This window comes from Carassius carassius, chromosome 35 (genome assembly GCF_963082965.1).
Source record: "Carassius carassius chromosome 35, fCarCar2.1, whole genome shotgun sequence".
NCBI classification, from domain to species: Eukaryota; Metazoa; Chordata; class Actinopteri; order Cypriniformes; family Cyprinidae; genus Carassius; species Carassius carassius.
The window spans coordinates 17,997,835-18,022,719 of NC_081789.1; the positions used below are offsets into that span (position 1 = coordinate 17,997,835).

General features: G+C 35.9%; 2 protein-coding genes across 3 annotated transcripts in view; one reads left to right on the top strand and one right to left on the bottom strand.

The window, feature by feature from the left end:
• zc2hc1a (zinc finger, C2HC-type containing 1A) overlaps positions 1–15,498 on the bottom strand; it is a 39,528-nt gene extending 24,030 nt beyond the window's left edge. The window contains exons 1-6 of one of the 2 annotated variants that reach the window (XM_059524713.1): positions 15,355–15,498; positions 14,674–14,744; positions 13,735–13,851; positions 9,041–9,076; positions 7,765–7,906; positions 7,527–7,675 (exon numbers count right to left, since the gene is read on the bottom strand). In XM_059524713.1, coding sequence (XP_059380696.1) covers positions 7,527–7,675; positions 7,765–7,906; positions 9,041–9,076; positions 13,735–13,851; positions 14,674–14,744; positions 15,355–15,370 — 531 coding nt within the window. In that variant the 5' untranslated portion in view covers positions 15,371–15,498. The remainder of the gene's footprint in view (positions 1–7,526; positions 7,676–7,764; positions 7,907–9,040; positions 9,077–13,734; positions 13,852–14,673; positions 14,745–15,354) is intronic. The other variant, XM_059524714.1, reaches the window with a different exon arrangement.
• A 3,392-nt stretch (positions 15,499–18,890) lies between these two features.
• Positions 18,891–24,541, top strand: pkia (cAMP-dependent protein kinase inhibitor alpha). The gene is made up of 3 exons (XM_059524715.1): positions 18,891–19,147; positions 23,048–23,225; positions 23,604–24,541. The coding sequence occupies exons 2-3, from the start codon at positions 23,075–23,077 to the stop codon at positions 23,684–23,686; spliced, it is 234 nt and encodes a 77-aa protein (XP_059380698.1). The 5' UTR covers positions 18,891–19,147; positions 23,048–23,074; the 3' UTR covers positions 23,687–24,541.
• Positions 24,542–24,885: the final 344 nt, after the last annotated feature.

Consider the following 24,885-nt stretch of genomic DNA (forward strand, 5'->3'; position numbering starts at 1 on the left):
CCTTTCGCGCTTTGGTGGTGCATCGCCCAATCGCCCTAATGGAGAAACAGCCCCTGCATTTATCCATAAATATAAATTCTGCTGTTAAAAACAAATAAAGAAACTGTATAAGAGAGTGGTTATTATGTGCAAACAGTGAGAAACTTTATATTTGTTCAGGTTGCTTATGTAAAAAAAATAAAATTATTCTGATTTGAAGCTTGTGACATAAACGCACACATCAACCTGTTCACTTTATTTAGTGTTCATGTAAACACTACTTTCAGAATCATTAATCTGAATGAATTCAGTCCAACTGAACCAAAAAATTGTGCATGTAAACATAGCCGTGGTCAGCATCTGGAGACCGAAGGTAGTTGCAGAACTCTTGTTCCATTATAGTCCTCCAAGTCCGCTGTGTTCTCAAAACTCAGGCAATTTGATAATACCTAGAATATCAAAATGAACTGCTGGCAGCAGATCCTTTTCTTATTTGGCGCCTAAACTCTGGAATAACCTACCTAACATTGTTCGGGAGGCAGACACACTCTTGCAGTTTAAATCTAGATTAAAGACCCATTTCTTTAACCTGGTTACACATTACACACTAATACGCTTCTAATATCCAAATCCGTTAAATGTTTTTTAGGCTGCATTAAGTAAACCGGAACCGGGAACACTTCCCATAACACTCGATGTACTTGCTACATCATTAGAAGAATGGCATCTACGCTAATATTAGTCAGTTTCTATCTTATTCCAAGGTCACCATAGCCACCAGATCCAGTCTGTATCCAGATCAGAGGGTCACTGCAGTCACCCGGATCCAGTACGTATCCAGCCCGGATGGTGGATCAGCACCTAGAAAGGACCTCTACAGCTCTGAAAGACAGCGGAGACTGTTTAGAACAACTAGATGAGCCCCAGATACAGATCCCCTGTAAAGACCTTGTCTCAGATGACCACCGGGACAAGACCACAGGAAACAGATGATTCTTCTGCACAATCTGACTTTGCTGCAGCCTGGAATTGAACAGCTGGTTTCGTATGGCCAGAGGAGAACAGTCCCCCAGACTTAGCCTGGTTTCTCCCAAGGTTTTTTCTCCATTCTGTCACCAATGGAGTTTTAGTTCCTTGCCATTGTCGCATCTGGCTTGCTTAGTTGGGAACACTTCTGACTTGATTGCAAATGATTGCACAGATACTATTTAAACTGAACTGAGATGATGACATCACTGAATTCAATGATGAACTGCCTTTAACAGTGATTTTGTATTATTGACACACTGTTTTCCTTATTAATGTTGTTCAGTTGCTTTGACAATCTTTTTTGTTTAAAGCACTATGTAAATGAAGGTGACTTGACCTGACTTAACTGCCTGCTTTGCACTCATGCCATGCATGCTAGTAGTAGTGGTGGTCCTATTTAAAGCCCTCCACTAGCCAGAGACCAATTTGTTTTCTAGGCTGGTGCAAAAGCGTCTCCCACGACCCATTCTCTTTTCTCCTACTTAGGGGTGCTCATTTTGTAGCTAAAACTTGTCCTGTTGGAGCTTAACCTACTACTGCTGAGTGAAATTCCTTGGCTGGTGCCCCGGAAAGCAGTGCGGTGAAAACTAAATATTAATATTTAAGGCAAAAGCCATTACACTTGTGGTACTAATTAGATCTACAACCACTACATTCATCTTGTATAGAAATCACTAAACTTTGCTCACTCCACTTTGATGTTGAACTTCCACTGTGTAAATATTTACTTTGATTAGTTTTGTTAACATTACATTTTCACTAGATGTCAGTAACAACCCAAGTAATCAATGCATACAAAGAAAACAAAATAAATAAGTTAAAAAATGAAGGCAGATGCAATAAAATGGAATGACACCGGGAAAAAGTATTGAACTACAGAAATGTATTTAATACTTCGTACAAAAGCCTTAGTTGGTAATGACAGCTTCAAGATGCCTCCTGTATGGAGAAACTAGTCCAATTCAATGCATTGCTCAGGTGTGATTCTGGCCAATTTCACACAAATTATGTGGGCCTCTTCTATGAATGCTGATCTTTATTTCTTAATTTCTATTGGATTCAAGTCGGGTTACTGACTGGGCCATTCTAGGAGCTTTATTTTCTTCTTCTGAAACCAACGGAGAGTTTCCTTGACTGTGTTTGGGATAAGTCTTGCTGAAATTTCTACCCTTGTTTCATCTTCATCATCCTGGTAGGTGTTCAATACTTTTGCCCTGTGTCATTCCATTTTATTACACACAACTTCATTTTTCACAGTTTTTGATTTTGAATCTATAAAAATTATTCTTTTGATGTGTATTTTCAAAACAGGATGGTTCGGCATAAAATGTTGGGAAAAAGATGGCATATGTATTTGGTAAAACTGAGAAAAAGTGTTGTATTTTCATTCTAGCTTAGGATGCTAATGGAAGGAATATACATATTGGCTAACATGAGAAATATGAGCGATACCTGATGGAATTAAAGCACTATTTATCAAAATTATATAAGATTAGAAACACATTTGGTGATGTATTTTGCCACTGCTTAACTTGTGTTACCAGCGACTGCTACTGTACCCACTGAATGGGATGCTTCGTTAAAGAGCATCTAAAAAGATGTAAGCATGTCAAATTCATTTGATGAATGAAGATTGACGACCATGTAAGGAAAATGATAAGAGGGGGACTTGTGAAGAAAATCTCTCAGAAATCATAACTTACATTTATTTTTCTTGCAGACTTAACATTCATAACCTTTTGAAAACAAAATGTACCAACACTCTAGCCAAAGTTAAAGGGCAGACTACAGAATGGCACATATGGAGAAACATTATGTAATGAATCATGTCATATTTGCCACGCAGCCATGTATTCTTTTTGTCAGAAGCATTCACAGTAGGGCTGGGCGATATACAAAAAAAAATGATATCTCGATATTGTCAATTTTTTTACGATATTCGATATATATCTCGATATGTTTGCATTTGCATTTAAATAATAAAAAATAAAACATGATTTTCTTTTGCCCATTAAAAAAAAAAAAAAAAAAAAAACATTTAGATTAAACAGCTAATTTAAGCAGTTAAAAAATCTAGACCAAAAGATCACTTACTGCTTTTTATTAAATGAATACATGTAGGCCTATATGTAACTGAAGCAGTGCAAATTAAGTAACAGTTACAGAAAGTGCATTCTGTCAACTTTTTAGTGCATGCAATTCACAATTTAAACTATGCAACTGGGATAAGTATTTTATTTTAATTATTTTAAGCTAAGAACACAAGTCTGTCAACTGTCTGTGGTTTTAAGAGAAGCTCTGTGGAATGAAACTATGTTCCTACTGACACTAAAAACCCTCTTAGATGGGGAGCTAGTTGCTGAAGCACATAGCTATTTCTTATATATAAATATATATAAATGAATACCAAAGACTTTTGCATTCTCTCTGTCTATATTATGGAAACTGGTAAACATATCAGTGAAATTCCCCAATAGTAATTCCGAATAGCCATAGCCTATGTTTCTCTATTCAAACATCAGCGGTCGAGTAAGTGCATTTATTTTGCGATCACAAACGCAAACAATACAGTTGAGATCTCACGACAGAACACAGACCGGCTGAACGACGCTTTAATTAGATCGCTCAATTCCAGCTTGTTAGTGTTTTCAGATTATCGTCGGCGGCTCTTCCGCAATGAGGAGTGAGCACGTGCGCATGGTTGCCAGATTGCTTAAAATAAGCAAACACTGGGCAGATAAATGTATCCTTGTAACAGTGGAGCTCTGATTCGGAGATTTAAACTCTTGTTATCTGGCAACCGCTATCATTACAGCTCTCGTAGTAGAGGGGCGTAGAGCAGTCAGCAGTTACAGGTTCCTTTTTTGGACATTCGGCGCGTTCTTTTGGGAAAGTATGCTTGAATTTGAAATATTCGATATTCCCGATATATTCAAATTGTACATCGTCGTCAAAATTATTCCGATATTATCGCTAATATTCGATATATCGCCCAGCCCTAATTCACAGTGATTGGGTTTGAGGTCCTCCTGGCCATGATTAAAGCATATTCAAAAGCACTGTGTGGAGTGTGTCTGTTAGTGGAACATTAAAGGTCTTAGCCCCAAGCAATGATCTATATAATATCTGACTTGACTGCTCATTAGCATTCTAAACTGCAATTCGGCTGTGGCACCACCAGAAGTCTACGTGTGGCCAGCCAAAACCTTGACCTAAAAAAAACCCACCCAATTTGAAGCATATCAGTCACACAGGATTAGTTTTTATGTTATGTGTATGCTAATTGTTACTTGATGTTATTTGCAATATGTATGGACTTTCGGACAAACTAAGCAATATGTTGAAGTCGCTAAGGTTGGGTGTACCATCTGCGCACTTGCCGACAAAGTTAACTGATCCAACATAAAATATATTTGTGTACATAATTATGCAGGAAACATTAAGCATGAACATGTATCTGGTATTAGTATCAGAAATTAATTTGGATTTACAATGAATATTTATATACGTATGGAAGCACATGGGTAGCGATATTCAATTTGCAATGTAATATGCAAAATGACAATGCAATATGTAAAATGACAATGCATTTCTGTATTTACATTTTCATTTTCCAATACATTTGTGCAACGTTTGTTGCAAAATGAAAATGAAAATTAAATTACATAATTTTCATTTGCCATTTCATACACCAGTTTTAATATGTAAAATGAAAACTAATTTTAACGCTTTATAAGTTGCAAAATTGAAATGAAAATGTATTACAGAAATTATTAGATATGTATAACATGTTCAAGCAAAAACTGTGGCAAAATGATAATTTAAATGCTATTTTTCTTAAATGCATTAACACTCACAGTCAAGACACTTACGATTGCATTTTCATTCATTGTCCCGCAATGAATGTAGCAAAATTCAATGTGCACATTGAAAATGCATTCCGAGCCGATCACATGTCCGCCCCCTCGCGCCATGTCAATCACTGCGTGAACAAGGCGGGGTTTTGCAGAAGGTCTGAGACTCAAATCTTAAGTAGGATTCAAGTGAGAGAACATGGACAAGACCGTTGGTCCGTGTACGTTTTGATCATTTCGGTTCATGGCTTCAATATTACATTCGCACTTGTGGGCGGCGCTGAAAGCACTCCTTTCATCTGATTGGTCGAATCGCTCCAGCTTCAGCTCGGTCTTTTCATTCTTTCAGATAGAATAAGAGTCAGTGCGAGTGAAGCACTGTAATGTCTGAAACCACCGCTCACTGTTAATTAGCATAATATTTGAACCAGATGTAACTGGGCACATAATTCGTGCTGCTGAGACCTGCAAATTATTTCAAGGTTGTAGTATTGTATGAATATTGTCCCACTGATAAATACAGTGCAAATAGTTCTGTCTCTTTGGAAAAAAGTGAAGTGGAAATAAAAATCAATAATAGACTGAACAGTTCCATGTCTGTAACATTTACCACTCTCATCTTTTAAGTCATAAGGCACTAGGTATGTGTGTGAGACATTAATAAATAATTGTAAAAATTAATATTGTTAAATTTCTGAAATAAAAATATTAAAATTAGCTCTATGCTGCTCAGTGCTCCTGTAGCCTACCCCAGCGCGCCCTCTCGCGGCTGTAGACGGTAATGTTTTCTCTTGGTTCTAAATAAATGCGACTTATATATGTTTTTTTTCCTCGTCATGACGTATTTTTGGACTGATGCAACTTACACCGAAAAATACGGGTAACATTATTATTATTATTTATTATGAGAGTAACTGACACAGACTAGAACTTTAATGTTTCACCAAATTCAGCTCAGATCTTCAGACTCGTCTGACTCGTGTTGCTGTATAACTGGCCAGACTTACCTTCCCAAAAAATCCTATTTAATTTTATTTCATAAATTTAACTATATTTATTTCCACTTGACTGTTATCCAAGGAGACAGAACTATTTGCACTGTTTTTATCAGTGGGACAATATTTATACAATACTATAACCTAGAAATAATTTAACGGAGTCTCTTGCAAGTCGCAGCAGCACGAATTATGTGGCCAGCATCATCTGATTCAAATATTATGCTAATTAACAGTGAGCGGTGGTTTCAGACATTACAGTGCTTCACTCGCACTGACTCTTATTCTGTCTGAAAGAATGAAAAGACCGAGTTGAAGCTGGAGCGATTCGACCAATCAGATGAAAGGAGCGCTTCAGCGCCGCCCACAAGTGCGAATGTAATATTGAAGCCATAAACCGAAATGATCAAAACGTACATGGACCAACGGTCTTGTCCATGTTCTCTCACTTGAATCCTTCTTAAGATTTGAGTCTCAGACCTTCTGCAAATCCCCGCCTTGTTCACGCAGTGATTGACATGGCGCGAGGGGGCGGACACGTGATCGGCTAGGAATGCATTTTCAATGTGCACATTGAATTTTGCTACATTCATTGCGGGACACTGAATGAAAATGCAATCGTAAGTGTCTTGGCTGTGAGTGTTAATGCATTTAAGAAAAATAGCATTTAAATGATAATTTTGCCACAGTTTTTGCTTGAACATGTTATACATATCTAATCATTTCTGTAATACATTTTCATTTTAATTTTGCAACTTATAAAGCGTTAAAATTAATATTCATTTTACATATTAAAACTAGTGTGTGAAATGGCAAATGAAAATTATGTAATTTAATTTTCATTTTCATTTTGCACCAAATGTTGCACAAATGTATTGGAAAATGTAAATGTAAATACAGAAATGCATTGCCATTTTACATATTGCATTGTCATTTTGCATATTACATTGCAAATTGAATATCGCTACCCATGTGCTTCCATATATACAAGCCTCTGTTAATATTATTGCTCTATAATGTATTGAAATTCAGTGCTTGCTTCACATCGTCTTGGAAATACAGTTTCATGTCTTTACATCTGTATCATCTGTAGTCAGTGTTATTTATCTGAATACGTTCTGATGTGTTTATTGTTTTATGTCCTGATGGAACAATGTCTATTTCAGAATCTTCCAGATTGCATTTTACCATAACAGTACCGTTTTTTCATAGGAGTAAAATTTTATGTTATGTATGTTTACTTAATTATTATTTTAGCCAACATTTAAATCATTAACTGCTTCAAAATGTATGCTGTTAACAAAATCATTATTGAAACATTTGCAGTTAGCCTACTGTACGAATAAAAACAATAAAACAACAATACATAAACAGTGAATGCACAATGCGAATAAACGTATACAATGCATAAATCTTCGAATAATCTTTGGTAATGAATACTAATATGTCAATGCGGTGGCTTCACTTTTTTTGATGTAATCAGCAATTGAGTTCTCGATTATAGATCAGTGGTCCCAAGTGATAGTGATAGTATAGATGAGATGCCCCTTAAAATTTTAAAACGTATTCATCTGATAACTCTGTTTATGTTTATCATATTAAAATTGCATAATTTTAAGTAAAAAATAATCCTTGCTGATCCCAAGTCATCTCGACAGTGAAGCCTCACCTGAGTCCTGGGTGGGGGTTTGGCTTTATCACTCCCAGGAAACTTGCCTTTGTTGGTAATTCTGGACGCTTGCTCTTTACAGAACTTGATGTGGCGATCTGCCGCATTCTCACCGAAGCGTCGCTGGCAATAGGGACACTGGATATAATCTGGAAAATTAAATGGCTGTTACTGTTTTTACCCCCTCTTACTGTAACTCATCCACATGTCAATAGACTAGTTTTTTTTTTTTTTTTACCTGGATCATAGGATGGAGGAGGGGGTGGAGGGAGGGGTCCGCCATCTTTCATGACTTGATCTAAACCTTTTGCAGCACGAATGGTGGCAATGAATTCTTCATGCTTTCGGCGCCAATTGGACTGTTTCTTCGGGGGTTCAGGCTGTTTAAAACAAAAGATTTAGTTAAAAATGTTAAAAATGTTTTTAATGGAAATCAAACAGGAATGCAGGATAATCTAATTCAGGGGTGCCCAACCCTGGTCCTGGCGATCGACTGTCCTGCAAAGTTTGGCTCCAACCCTAATCAAACACATGCCTTTTATTTTTAAGTGAGCCTGAAGACCTTAATTAGTTGCTTCAGGTGTGTTTGATTAGGATTGGAGCTAAACTTTGCAGGACAGTCGATCACCAGGACCAGGGTTGGGCACCCCTGATCTAATTCTACGTTTCCTAAATCACCTTCTACATAACCTTCAAAGTGGGAAAGATTACTTAATTATTTCAAATGTAGGAATGTACAATTATTAAAATTCTGATAATTGTCAAGTTATAACCAAAAAGGATAAATGGACAATAGTAAAATTCTACACCATTTTGTCTAAATGAAAAGTAAAAACTCTAAAAATAATAATAAATCATATTTACCACTATAAGTGAATTTAGGCATCACAACATTATACCGCACAGTATGAACATTTTATTCACTTGTTGAGACAGTTATTTTTATTAGTGTTTTAAAATTTGTTTAAAAATGTTGAATATTATTATAATCTAATTAAACTAAAATGTTGTACTGGTCAATATTTATTAATTTTTTTCTCATCAACAAGTGTTGCTTTTACAACAAACAACAACAACAACATGCAGTTCATCAATTTTAATCTATTGATACTCCTATTTTCTGCTAACAATAAACGTTTGAAAACAAGCTAATCATCATTACAGCAGAAATACTAGAGAAAATATCTTGAATGTTGTGTGAGATAAGTTGAGAATCACTGTTTTTAACAACAATCATTTTTTTTGTATTTTTGTATGTCAGGACAGTTAGATAAACATTGTTTATTGAACCCAGTAGGTAAATTTGAGACAAACATCTTGAAGAAAAAAAAGAAAGAAAAAGAAATCATGATTATTTACAACTTTTTTAAATGTATAACTCTTCTGGAGATTGCAAAGCAAGCAAATATTAAACACTGTTGCCTTAATATTAGAAGTGACAAGGTGAAGACACAAAATTCAGTGATGAGAAAAAAGGAAAATAAAAAAGAAACAAAATCAAACATTCAACTTACTTTATTAGACTTAGAGCTGCTGGAAGAACTTTGTAACTGAAACATAACCAAAAGGGGTTTTAGAATACTTCAGGACACTAGGATATGATACACTCCTGAACAAAATCTTAAGACCAGGGGATGCATTGCAAGTTTTACACATTTCGCACTAGTGGATCATAACAGGGTTGTAAGTGCTGCTTCAAAATGCCAAAAGAAGAAACGGGAGCAAGAGACAAAAAATAGAGAGTAGGCAATTTATTGAAAACTGCATTTAAACTCAAACAGGCTGTTCATCAGCTGAACAAAAGTTTAAGAGCATAGCCCAAAAATAAACGCACAACAGAACTAAAAGTGTCAAAAAAGGACTAGTGAGTAGCCCCACCGTTCTTGTTGATCACTTCAAACACTCATTTCAGCATGCTTGATGCGACTGTTTCCAGGAAGCTGGTGGGAACGTTGCTCCATGTGGTGAAGATGGCTTCACGAAGGGCATCCATGGTCTGGATCTGACGTCCGTTTTTGTAAACTTCCCTTGCCATCCATCCCCAAATGTTCTCAATGGGATTTAGATCAGGGGAAGACGCAGGATGGTCCAAAAGAGCAACATTATTCTCCTGGAAGAAGTCCTTCATCAGGCGGGCGTTGTGAATTGCAGCGTTGTCCTGTTGAAAGACCCAGTCAGTACCGCACAGATGGGGGCCCTCGGTCAAGAGGGATGCCCGCTGCAACAGATCCACATAGCCAGTCGCCATTTGACGCCCCTGCACAACCTGAAGCTCCATTTTCCCACTGAAGGAAAAGCACCCCAGATCATGATGTAGCCTCCTCCACTGTGCCACGTAGAAAACATCTCAGGTGGGATCTCCTTGTCATGCCAGTAACGTTGGAAGCCATCAGGGCCGTCCAGGTTAATTTTTTTCTTGTCAGAGAATAAAACTTTCTTCCACCTTTCAATGTCCCATGTTTGGTGCTCCCTTGCAAATTCCAAATAGGCAAGTTTGTGTCGTGGGAGGAGACGTGGCCTTTGAAGATGTTTTTTTGTTCTTGAAGCCCTTCTCTAGCAGATGACATCTTATGGTTATTGGGTTGCAGTCAGCATCAGTAAGGGCCTTAATTTGGGTCGAGGATCGACCTGTGTCTTCACGGACAAACCCGTCGGATCCTGCGGCTCAGTGCGGGTGAAATCTTTTTGGGTCTACCACTTGACTTTTTTGTCCCATTTTTTAAGAAATGTAAAATGACTGTCTTACTGCGTCCAACCTCGGCAGCGATGGCGAGTTGCGAGAGGCCTTGCTTGTGCAGCTCAACAATCCTGCCACGTTCAAAGAGAGAAAGACTTTTTGCCTTTGCCATCAGGAGATCTTGACAGTATGACTGCTTGAAGAACAATGACATGAAAGCCATATTTTTGTGCAGATGTGACCTTTTTATGGCTATGCTCTTAAACTTTTGATCACCTGATGAACACTGTTGGGAACGTTACTTTAAAAAAGTAATTAGTTATAGTTACTCAGTACTTGTTCCAAAAAGTAACTGAGTTAGTAACTGAACTACTCTATAATAAAAGTAACTCGTTACCAGGGAAAGTAACTATTTGCGTTACTGTAAAAAAAAAAAAAAAAAAAAGTTGCTTTATGTCAAAGAAATTGTATTTTTTTTTAGCAGTTTTCACAAGTCAGTTGAAATTATTAGAACAGACAGGTGTTCGTACATAACTTTCGATATTTATTGCACGTCAACAGACAGCAAGAGTTTTATCCTGCACTTCAAGTATTATCTTTGTAAGAAAAGTGTTTTTGGCCACTAGCTCTGTAGATGCGTGTCACACATTACATGTAGGCTACACATTACATGCACGTTCTTGCCTTTGACCACAATGAATTTGAAGTAGTGCTTATATATCCACCTTGAAAATGCCAACTTTTCATCGGATTGATCCTGATTCGCCATCTCTTCTGCTGCTGCGAATCTCTGTTTAGCTGTTGCGTGTGTGTGTGTGTGTGTTTGGCGCCGCTGGCGCGTGCTGGCATGTCTGTTAGTGATGTCCGATTTGTGAACAAATCTTTCAATTTAACCGGTTCTTCTTAGTGAACCGGTTGAACCAGTTCACCAAATTGAACTGAATCGTTTGAAACGGTTCGCGTCTCCAATACGCATTAATACACATATTACTTAAGCTGTTAACTTTTTTTAACGTGACTGGCACTCCCTCTGAGTCAGAATAAACCAATATCCCGGAGTTCATTTACTCAAACAGTACACTGACTGAACTGCTGTGAAGAGAGAACTGAAGATGTACACTGAGCCGAGCCAGATGACAAACGAACACGCCCACTGCTGGAGCGATTCTCGCTCTCGAGTCAAGAACCGGTTGCATCAGTTTTCGGATCATCAGTACACTGAACCGAAAACCGTTTCTTTCGGACGCGTCCGATTCGAGGACCGAGGAGCTGATGATACTGCGCATGTGTGATTCAGCGTGAAGCCGATTGACAGACAGACAATTGAACTGAACTGATTATTTTGGTGATTGATTCTGAGCTAATGTTATGAGCGCGGGTAAACCGAGGGCTTCAATGAAGGGCAATCTGGCGAAATGTAAGTTCATTTAATAACAAATACATCGCAATTGGATTATGTATAGTAAGTTGATCATGGTTTCTGCGCTAATGACACGTAATTTATTTACTTTATATCTTCAAGACTTAAATCCCCGTAAGCACATTATTGCTGTTACTGTATTTGGGTGCGTTGTTGCACAACTTAATTGTAAACTTTCCATGATTATGAGGTTTTAAACTGACTAAAGTTATGATTACTGACTTTATATATTTGAATGTTTGATAGACTTGACGCCATTACGTCATCGCCAATGACGTCATGCGTAAAAGAACCGGTGAACCGGTTTTTTCAACCGGTTTATTGAATCGAACCGTCTGAAAGAACCGGATCGTGGAAAAGAATCGAACTTCCCATCACTAATGTGTGTAAAAACACTGGCTCTGATTGGCTATCATAAACACATGACTCTGCCTTAGCCAATCATAATCGCATATCTCGTTATTAACCCACCTGCTCACTCGCTGTGTGAGCCAGGGGTGCGTTCGGATTACATAGTTTATTAAATCAATGCATAGTAAAGCACTGCATTTAATGTCCAGTAATGTTAACGGCGTTGTAACGACGGGAAAAGTAATTAGTTAGATTACCCCGTTACTGAAAAAATAACGTCGTTACCTAACGCCGTTCTTTTAAACGGCGTTATTCCAAACACTGCTGATGAACAGCCTGTTTGAGTTTAAATGCAGTTTTCAATAAATTGCCCACTCTCCATTTTTTGTCTGTTGCTCTTGTTCCTTCTTTTGGCATTTTGAAGCATCACTTACAACCCGGTTATGATCCACTAGTGTGAAATGTGTAAAACTTGCAATGCATTCCCTGGTCTTAAGATTTTTTTTCAGGAGTGTATGAGGGTAGCCGTGAAGGAAAAAAGAGCTGAATAGTGGGCTCTGTTTGAGACTGAGGTCTTTATTTTTTATTTTTTTTTTACATTTGGTATGCTTGCTTGAGGCCAAACCGGAGTTTGACTGTTCTGAATCAAAGCATGTTAATAGGGAGGTTGACATCGTCTCACTAAAGCTATAATTCCAAAGTTTTAAACAAATTCTCTGGTGTATTTAGAAAGTTGAGAAGAAAATGTCATGTTCACACTGCCCCCAAAAAACTGATGTTGTGGGGGAAGCCAAGCATGAAATGATAAAGAATGGCACAATCAACAGAAAAGTCATGGGCTTGGTTTCCCAGGAACTGCAATGATGGAAAAATACGCAACAAGGAATGTCCACACAACTAAATAATAATACAATAAAGAAGTAATTCATGGAGGACAAGAGACTTGCATAGAGGTTTTCATCAAAAGTAAATGTGAAAAAATTGCAAAACAAAAAGTTTTCAATTTTTTTTTATTTTTATTTTAACATATTTTACTAAAATAATTCTTAGATTACTCATTTGCTTTGAATTTATACCCATATAAACCTGATATATTTAAATAAAAATAAAAATGTACCTTGAAAGTACTGCAAGTCCATTTGGATAAAAGAATATTGTATAACAGCATTATTTTTATTTTTTTAACTGCATTGACCACATTTATTCTATATGTGAAATTAAAAATAAATGTGATCCAAAAAGTGTGGGGGGAATAATTTTTAATAACTGCAGATTAGCACTGAGGTTTTTATTCCCTGAGCATTTTGATGCAGAAAAAAAAGCTGTGTTCATTGGATATTGGCGTGTTGAAGAAGCGTAAGCTTACAAAAATATCTTTGTTATTTTTATTATTATTAGATATACAGTACTAGGAACTGCTGCCAGTGTTGCTGGGCAATGAGGTTTAAAAGCCAGCAAAATAATTTTTTTGTCTTTATGCTAATGCTGTTCTGTTACTATGAAGATGAAGTTGGTGAAAAACACTATTGCCAATATACGCAGTGACCCTGCAGATGAATTTGATGTCAACAGCACATGACACGGTTTCTGAATGTGCAGCAGTCTGAACAATACACTGTATGTACCGTAACCACTCACAGTTCACAATCAACTCTGAATATGAAGGGAACACATATAGTGCAAGGTAAACTAGATCCAGGTCCAAACAACTAGTGTTGTAAAAGTGTTTCTGTAATGTTTAAATGTGGTCGTTTTCTCACCTTTGGTTTTATGGGTTTGACTGTAGGAATATCAGTCCCCTCTGCCCTTTGCCTGCTGGAGTCAAACACCTTTCTTTTCTTTGCAGCGGCCTTCTGGCAGATCAGCACATGTTTTTTCTACAACAGGTAATCAGGTGGGAAGGTATCAAATAACTGTGACAGCATTGTACTGACTGAGTAATTATACCAGGTTTTGTGTTTACTTTGTGACCCGAGAGAAATACATGCCTTGTTGCTAACCTTGATTTGGCAACTACATAACAACATAAGTAGCTAGTATATTGCTGGGCAAAGCATAATGTAAAATACTGTTCAGAGAGGTTTTTTTTTTTTAAAGAAAGAAAGAAAGAAATATTTTTATTCAACAATGAACCATTAAATTAATAAATATTAACAATAAGGACAATTAACATTTTACAAAAGATTTCACATAAATGCTGTTCTTTCGAAAATAAAAAAGTACCATGTTTTCATGCGCAGCAAATCTGCATATTTGAATGATTTCTGAAGGATCATGTGAAAATTCAGCTCATCCATCACAGCAATAAATTAACATTTTAAAATATATTAAAATAGAAAACAGTTTTCTATGTAATAATAACATTTCACAATATTACTATTTTTACTGTATGTTTAAAATAAACTAAATTCAGCCCAAGTGAGCATGAAAGAGTTCTTTATGAAACATTTTAAAAAATGTTTATAACCCAAACTTTTGAACTGTAGTGTACCTCCTGTATCAGACTGCAACTTGCAAGGCAACATATAATAATGCACATACACTTACACAGTAAAAATACTATTTATATAGTTATACATTTAATTTAGAATGTCACGTTGGGATTTTTATGTTTATGTTTGCACACACATTTGAATGGCAAGATAATTTACATCAACCACCACCAGCTGTCAACTCCTCACCCATTCAGAAATACTTACAAGAACCTTTGAAAAAAAACTTCTTCCACATATTTTGCAGGGCAGCAGGTCTTCAGAAACAGGAGGAGATTCTGTAAACAAAACACAAAGAATAAATAGTAACAGATCAACATGATATAATAGAAATAATTATGATGGTATGATGGTAACAAAAATGGTAAAGATGAATAGCTGAGTGAGTGTATCTGGGTGTGCCGATCAGTTCATTCAGATACAGAGGAAGTGTGTGGAAATAGGTAACTGCTGTCAGTCCAAGTAAAACAACTGAGAGACTGACTGAAGGCAAGCCTGAGGATGGGAAAAGTGTTGGGAGAAAAAATCTTGACATTATATATTTTATTTTAAACAGAGCAGAACAAATGATTGAAATGTAATGTTGTTTTGCGGCAGCTCAAATTACCAAAATCGCATATCACAACAAAAGCACTTCAGCTATCTAGCAAAATATCTATGTATATGTATATATATACACACACACAGCTCAAATAAGAGATAAACGTAAGTATTTTCCTACAAGACGTGATTCTCTTCCATGGTGATAACCTCAAACATCAGCGAACGAATAAACCAAAGCTGCTCTCCCTTATCCAACCACAAGGATTGAATGCTAAAGATTAGAAGCGTCATATTAAAAATATGTACATCCTCTGTTGCTTTTTTTTTTAATAGCCCTAACGTTACCTTCTATTTCCTCCATCTTTCTTGCCTGGTAAGATAATGAGGACGATGCTGTAGCAACTAGGCTCTTCTAGGTAGCCGCTTCACATGCTAGTATCCTTATTTTTGATTGGTCTTTTCCCGTTTCCATGCAGAAATAAACGCTGTGCAGTACCTGCAACTGGCCGCTAGGTGGGATGTGGGAGGCGGCCAGACTGTGCATTACAATAATAGACTGTATAAAAACAGATTACAATATATATATAGAACGATTAATAATCTTCCACTGATATTTGAAAATAAAAACTGATTTTCTGCATGCAGACTTACTCTAGTACATGTTTGTACATTCTTGTTCTTGTTATTATATTTACTAGCAAATTTCAAAACCCAAAGCTAATATTTGCAAAAGAAACATAAAGGAATATTGTCTCTGTCAGATGCCATATTGCACCATATTCTTCTGTTTTAAGGATCCTGTTCACATGGCACCATGGGAAGGAACAATCAAACATGTGTTTCAGATGAAATGACAAACAATAGAGCCCTTGTTTAAAGATTGCTGGATGCTGTAACAGCACATCTGCCATGTGTGGTGAGAAATCCATTCCAAAGCAACAGCTGCACTGTTTGGAATTTACTTAATGAAATCATATGGACAGCACTGTTTTATCTGAAATTGCACCTATGTGACCCTTGACCGCAAAACCAGTCATAAGGGTCCATTAAAATTGCCCAAATGAAGTACTTAGCAATGCATATTGCTGATAAAAAATTAAGTTTTGATATAATTATGGTAGGAAATTCTTGTAAAATAATTTAGACCCCAACTGTTACCAATAGATAGTTATACATATATCAGTGAAGCATGGAATACAACATATTGTTTGGACCACTGTATATGCACAGCTGATGCACATTATTGTCTAAACCTGAGATTTTGTATGACTTGGCCACAACAGACCATATATCTATTTTTATTATTATTTATGTTAAATGTTGAAAGTTTACCTTAAGTGAACGATTATTATAAACACAGGAATTGTGAAAAATTTGATTGGGCAAGTCTTAACGGCAAATGATTTTTGGCAGTATAAAATCTTAACAGAGAAGAGATTAATTGAGATTGTATCAACAGAGGCTATTTTGTGTGATCATTTTTAACTGTAAGAATTCTAAACATATCAATGAGTTGCATTTTATGTATATGCATGATGAAACAGTGTATTGTCTAAATAATGCTGGTAGACCTTTCTGTCAATAAGTAGTTAAAAGTGATCTTTTTAGGGCTGGATGGAATGAATATGTATCTGAATTGCACTTGCTAGAGATGTTTTTAAAAATTGGGTTTTAACAGGTAAAGCAGGTATGGCCCAGAATTAGAGAAAAAGAAATGTGCAAATGGCAAATTTAAATATGCTGTATGGTCTATTAAAAGAAATGAACCAACCATGATTGCAAACTCAATGGCAAAAAAAATTCGGCAAAATAATATTCATGATTTCTTATATTAAATATTACATTTATTAGTATTCTTCCTTGTTATTGAAGCACTGGAATTCAAGTTTGTATGTTTTTAAATAGTGATTGTTGTATGCAAATGTATGTTTCTATGTGATTTTCTTCTCTTGTTTCTGGTATTCTGTTTGTGATATGGATTAAAAGGTCTGAAATAAAGAAATAATAATAATAGTAGCTAGCAGAGCCGGATTATCCATAAGGGCACTTGGGCCAGCGCCCAGGGGCACCAACCATTCACAACAACAAGGGGGGCACCACATGACACAAGCTTTAAAAATATTTTTCGCAAATTGTTTTATTATTAACTTGAAATTCTTGAAAGGCCATACATAACTCGTTTATGAACACTAACTTAACAACAATAATAATAATAAATTATAATTAAATAAAGATTACATGACCACTATCAGCCCCCCCCTTCCATCCCCAATCTGTCAGAGTTGAGTTGGTCCACAACAAGTATGCGCCAATGTGTCATTCTTTTAACACAGAAAGATAACTCGCTGAGTGTTTCTTCATTTTCTTTGTGGTGGAAACGCGGCATTAATTAAACAAAATGGACAGACGTCAATTGAGTGGTTTTGCAAAAAGAAAGTTAAAGAAAGACAAGGACGCTAGACGTTTAGCTACAATTCAAAATGTTCCAGGGATCGAAAGTTTTTTTTAAAACGAGTGAAGAATGAGCTCAGGACGACAATGACACAGAAGCGATCCCTGTTTCCCATTGAAGTTAAAGTTAAAACATTACCGCCTCCAGCCGCGAGAGGGCGCTCTATACTGCTCAGTGCTCCTATAGTCTACCACTGAAAACATAGAGCGCCCTCTCGCGGCTGTAGACAGTAATGTTTTCTCTTGGTTCTTGGTTCTTGGTTCTAAATAAATGCGACTTATAGTCCAGTGCGACTTATGTTTTTTTCCTTGTCATGACGTATTTTTGGACTGATTCTACTTATACTTAGGTGCGACTTATAGTCCGAAAAATATGGCAGTTGGACAAGTTAAAAAATTACATTTGAAATATCACCTTAAAGAGTAACTAAACCCTAAACCAACTTTTTTTAGTTACTGATCTATAAGAATGGGGCTTTATTAGTGCTGTTCATTGATTCGAGTAACTTTTTTGACATTTGAGTATAAAGTGTTTTAATTCTACAATATATGGTGTAAAAACGTGTGAGTGCTGCCCTCTTCAGGTTGAACGGTGGGTACTGCAGTTGATTTTTCCTATTGGATGTTGCGGTGGCAAGTGACGTAAGCGGTGGCAGGTGACATAAGAAGTTTCCAGCTCACCACGCCCCTTGGTACGAGCTACCACACCCTTGGCAGTATAAAACCATCAAAATCACTGTAGTGAGTCAGGAGCTGGAATTGCGAGTATTGGTAATGACCAGAATAGACTATTATAGCATCTTTCAGCATAGCAATTATATAGTTATTTAGATCATCAAGTTAGCATAGATTTATCTGTATTTAGTACAGTGGTCAGGATGGTACGGAGGTGTGTTGCTAGTTGCGACAGCACTGCTGGACTGCATAGTTTACCAGCAGACTTTAAAATTAAGCGCCAGTGGTTGCATGCACTTGGCTGGCTTTTGAGGTATAGTGCCCAGGGGCACCACACTGTCTTAATACGGCCCTGAATAGTAGTGATGTTGCCTATTGCTAGTATACCCGTGCTACTTATGACTGGTTTTGTGTTCCAGGTCACACATTTCCTATCGAGGATTAATGAAATATCAAAAGAAAACTCAAATCGTTCTTTCCCTTGCATTTAGTGAATCATATTTTTAGTCTTCCTTTTGAGAGATGAAATGAAAGGACTCAACTCATTATCATCACATAAAAGAATCAGGCACATCAGTCTCACTTTCAGTATGAGAGAAATTGGGCGGGAAAACAATACAATGATCAAACTGTACAATGAGCGAACGGTCATCATAACAAAAACGACTCACTACTGTCGCCACCTACCGGCTGAAGTCAAAACACAAAACAAAGAGTCACTGAACGAATCCGTGAACCGATACAGAAGATTCGAGTCACTGAGATTAATCAGACGCCTCAGCACTACTGAGCATGGACACTTAACAGATAGAGTGGTTTAGGATAATCCTCGCGCATATCATCAACACTCAGTAACGCGCATACGTCATCTCTCTCTTGTCTTGCAGATTGCAGACTCATGGACTGAACCAGCAGCAGCAGCACTGACAGCAGCGTCGCATCCCACTGAAGTATTAACCAGAGCGACAAAACTGCTGCCTTGACCACTAGACACACGTCCAGCCTAAAACAGGTACGATTTGCGAATTCGCTCGGCCTTATAAATACCTCTTGAGTCGTATTCTATGATAAGCGCTCCTGTTTCATTAGCATCTGTGTAACGTTATAGCCTGTCAGATTTATATAACCCGTTGCATTCATTTAAACTCAAACGCCGTATGCTGTGTGCTGTAAATGAAAGAATTGCTCCGTTGGGATTTGCACTTGTAGCTGTCATATCTGGATATGTCATGTTGGATACTATGTTTTGATGTGACGTTATTACCGAGTACACGTGACATGTAAAGGACGACAGCTAGTAGCAGTGTCTTACCACAAAAAAATAAATAAAAAAAATTATTATTTACTTGTATTTTCTTTTTACGTCATATAAAATAATGCATTTTAAACTCTAAATGTTAATAAATCTGTCAGGATTGTGTGTTCATATAAACAAAGGCAAAGAAGAAGAGCTAGATTATCACAACCAAATCTCTATTGTTTCAGTTTGGCTTTGGTTAATAAGGTGATATATATTCTGAGTTTAAGGCAATGAAGGGTTTAATTATGAATTAAGTTATTATTATGATGCACATTGTAACTAACATTAGATCTCTTATAATTCCAGAACATTCTCCAATATAATATGTCAGAGGTAAAAACTGCAATACTGTATTTGGGCTGTAAAAAAAAAAAAAAAAAAAAATGTTGTGATTACCTATTTAGTTTTTTTTATTTAAAAAAAAAAATACAACAACAACAACAACAACAATAATAGTAAATAAATAAAGACACTGAAATGAATAAAAATGTTTAACTTTAATATTTAATGACTATTTCATTTGACTTCTGTTTATTAGTATTGCAATTATAACATTGTATTATCACTTACTTCCCCTGAAACCACCTGTTCTCAGGTCATGAATCAGTACTTCATATAGATTAAAATGAGTGAACTGGAGTATAAATGTATCTTTTACCATTGCATATTTATGAAAACATTTATAATATGTGGACCTGGAGCACAAAACCAGTCATAAGAGTAATTTTTTTTTTTTCAACTAAAATTTAATACATAATCTGAAAGATGAATAAATGGCTTACCATTGATGTATGGTTGGTTAGGATAGGACAATATATGGCAGAAATACAACTATATGAAAATCTGCAATCTGAGGGTGCAAAAAATCTAAATATTGAGAAAATAACCTTTAAAGTTTAAAAATTAAACTTTTATATAATTACGGTAGGAAATTTACAAAAAATCTTCATTGAACTTGATCTTTTGTCCTAATGATTTTTGACATAAAAGAAAAATCGATAATTTTGACACACACAATGTATTGTTGCCTATTGCTACAAATATACCTCTGCTACTTATAACTGATTTTGTGCTCCAGGGTCACAAATTAGGTACAATCAAATTCGAAAATTCATTCAGAAAAATATATATTGAATATTGAACTTTTTAAAACTATGGCACCCAAATTGAGTGAGAAAATGGGTGCAGGTTGCTCCTGCTTCTCAATTTAATTCTTATAAACCTTTATTTTCTAAGTTGCAACCTGTTCTATCCCAGGACTCATTCTCAAACATCAGTGGTGTACACATTATGCAAAAAGAGGCACACCCATCTCTGCACTCTTTCTACAGCAGTCCTGTTTTGTTCTTTGTTATGTAAAATGTGAACCTGCTGAACCTCTATTGTTGAATTCTCAGTTTGTTGGGGCTGTTTTGTCCAAACTGTTGCACAAGCTGTCTCTGAGGGTGCGTTGGTGGATTCCTCAGAGGTCTACCTAGACATAGGCAGGGTAAGCGTGTGTGACAACTCTTCTGCACGGTTGTCACTGTTGCCTCGAGGAACTGCTCACTCAAGTCCACATTGATTTTTTGGACTTGAATTACTTTGCCAAGTGCGCTTTAGATTATGTCTGTTTCCCATGTATAAATGAAAAAAGACACTTCATTTAGTGCTCACAGCCAGAGGCATATCAGTAGAATGCAACATCATGGTATATTAAGTAAAGTGGTGAATAAAAGTTTCTGAATTTTCTGTATTTCTACATAACTTTTTACATACACTTTGATCATATATACATGTACATCGTATTACTATGAACTGAAAGTCCAATTAAACATATAATACACCTTTTTTTTCCTCCACTTATTTAGTAACCAAAATAAAAAATAAAATAAAAAAAATAGAATATTTTTGTTGGAGGAGTGGAGTCTAATGCTGTGAACAGCCCTTTAATGATGACCTCCTTATGGGTGTTTCACCACACAGTGGCACCATTTTGAAGGCAACAGCTGAGAATGACTGTGCTGAGATGATAAAATGGGCTAAATATAACTCTGAGCTCAGGGAAGACCGTCCTCACATCTCATCATGAGTGATATTTAGTTCAACAACATTCTAGCAGATTTGAGCCACATCTGTTTCGATGATCTGTTCAGGGATCAGATTACTAAAAATGTTTTAAGGGACATTTTCATGCAACATACAAAAAGAATCTCTAGTAAGAAAGGAATTCAGAAGGACAATTTAGAAATGCATGACATCATAAATGTGACAGAATAAACAGTCCCTTATCCAAGCTTAGCTACTTATCTAGGCCAGATTATGACTGCTTATATAATCTTTACATTGTTACATGGTTGGGATTCCTAATGGTTAAAATAATATTTGTTCAAATGTTTATCAGTTATAGAATCAGTTTGAAAATATTCAAAATTTATGAATATTACACTACTGTTCAAAATTGTTTTAATGTTTTTAAGAGAAGTCTCTTATACTTACCAAGGCTGCATCTGTGTGATCAGAAATACAGTAAAAGCATTAATCTTGTGAAATGTAATAAAGGGCTACATTATCCTACAAAATCATTTTATTTTGCTGATTTGGAGAATAGGGAACATTTCCTACTATTAATTATGTTGAAAACAGTTAAATATTATTATTTTGTTGTTGTTGTTGTTGTTGTGAAAATAATATATATATTCATCAAAGAATCCTGATAAAAAAAAATTATATATATATATATATATATATATATATATATATATAATTTTTTTTTATCAGGATTCTTTGATGAATAGAAAGTTCAAAAGAACAGCATTAATTTGAAATAGAAAACTTTTGTAACATTATAAATGTGTTTAATGTCATTGTTAATCAATTTAATGTCTATGTGCTGAATAAAAATATAAATTTCTTTAAAAAAAAAACTTTCTGACCCCATACCTTTGAAGAGTAGTTTACGCTAGAGCTGTATACATTGTAGCTTGTTGCTTATTTTTTGTAAATAATGTTTTTAAGAAAAGCATTCGATGAAAGCAAATCAAATATTTACATTTATAAATTGTAAATATTGTATATATTTTATTGTATTGTATATTGTATTGTAAATATTGTATTGAATATTGTATTGTATATTTTGTATATATTGTATTGTATTGTATATTGTATTGTAAATATTGTATTTTAATAATTGTAAATATATATTATTTACATATAAATTATAAAAAAATATATATTAATATTTTAAAAATATGTAAAATAAAATCTAATTAGCATATATTATATAAATATATTTGTTTATATAAAATAATGCATTGTTAAAATAGACCGTTGCATCAGACTTAGAACAAGTGAAAAATGGAACTATCTAAAAATATATAAATTCTTAATACATTAGAAAACCTATTTATGAGAACCAGTAGCCCAATGTATTGTAGTGAGGCAAGCCAAAAAATATTTTAATAATTACACTATAATTAAAAGGACATTTTAATGCAGCAGTTATGTTCATCTTTGTGCTTGGATTCCTTTTAGTAGGTTAATAATTGTGACTATATACATAAAGTCACATGAGTTTTTCATGTTTAATGACATCAAAGTGGCTCTAAATAAGAAAATCTCTCTCTGTCACAGGCACTGCTATGTTGAAACGCATTAGATATGACTGATGTCGAGGTGACGTATGAAGACTTCATGGCCTCTGGAAGGACCGGCCGACGCAATGCTGTACACGACATCCTGGGAACCTCCGGTGGCCTGGACGCTAGCGGACTCTCCCAAACTCTGTCTGAGCACAATATTAGCAAAGCAGGTGAGTAAAGCTGAGTGTTATCTCTTCAGAAAGAACATGGAGTGTCATCAAAACACTGCAGTAATGTAATATGGCACTAAGATGCAGGCTGGTCATGAATAATGCACCAGACGAGCCTGCTTTAGGCAAACTAGAGAGTTTAGAGGGCATGTTAGTGGCTTCCTGCACCAGTTTTTAGCTCAAGACAAACACGGATGTGCTTTATCAAATATAGGCCTGTTAGCCGAAGGCATCCCTGTGAAAAAAGCATAGCAGCGACTGCTAAACAGCCTGCCGTGCCGTAGGCCGTTGAGTATCCACTAGTTTTCATCATAACCATCTGGGGTTTTTTTTCTGTTTTTGTTTTCACAAACAAAGCTCTCTATGTTTTGTTCTCAGAGGTAGGGAATGATGAAGAGAAAAACCAAAGCTTGGCAGACTCCGATTCCAAGCAGGAAGAAGGCAAAGGGGAAGGTACATAACAGACTTCAGTGACAGAATCAGGAAGTACCCCCTCTAGTGGCTGATTTTAGAACTGAGCACGGAGGGGTTGACACTGAAAGTAGCAGAGCATCCCTCTCCGTTAAGGATCCGGATGGAGGACACTTTGCTTTGAAGAAACTACTGTGAAAGGCTGGGCCTTAAGAATCACAGCTACTTTAGCTGATGTAGGTATGATTTCTACTTAATAACTTTACTTTAGTTGTTTGGTGCTTAGAGTGGCTGGTGGGAATTTGGGTCAGAAGTAATGGCATTAGATTGGCGAAGACACTCTTGGGAGATCACATGGATCACCGCATCGGATTCACCTATTAACTGCCAGAGTAGCGCAGCTAATACGCACTTAATGTTCAGTCATTTTATAGGTGTAGTGTTGTAATAGCAATATCAGATTTTGATATTAAATTGTGCTGTCTTTTGATATCATGTTGATATTCACATAATATAAGTGCTGCACTTTTGTTAAACACTTGTTAAACTGTCTATGATGGTCTTGCATGGCACTGCTCCTGATAGAATACCTGTGTGTAACTGTTCACATCCTGCAAAGGACTAATCATGTGTGTTCCGAACATTTGCAGCGTGTGGTGTTTTATGATGAAAATTCTTCTTGTATTATGAAATCGAGTGTGATTTAAAGTCTGACTGACACTGCCTGACTGACATTAACCCTTTTGAAAATGTGTTCAATACAGCTTGCCGTATCAAACCTCTGCCCATTTTTTGTCTTCCAGTCACTAGATCTACGTCCTCAATTTTGCATAAATATATTTGATGATATTTTCATCTATAGGTATGTAAATATTTGAATAAATTCAAGCAATCTTTGGGAAAAACCTGATGTTTCTTTATTTAATATATATATTTTTACATATGTTTATTAATTATAATGTATTTTTTATTTGGTAAGTTATTATATTATATTATTTTCATCAATAACCATATATACAGTATGCTCTGTACTAAGACAGTGACAGTGATATCCCACTGGGTGGCGCTGTTCACTCACAAATCTCTTATATTTCAAGTGCAGCTCCACCTAATGAGTGATTGAAGCCAGTGCACAATCACATCATCCATTTTGGAGTATTATATCGGTTCCTTTTTTTTGTCAGTTATGTTTAATTACATTGTATATATTTAGGTGCCTATAGCTGTATAATATTTTAAAAAGTGCATT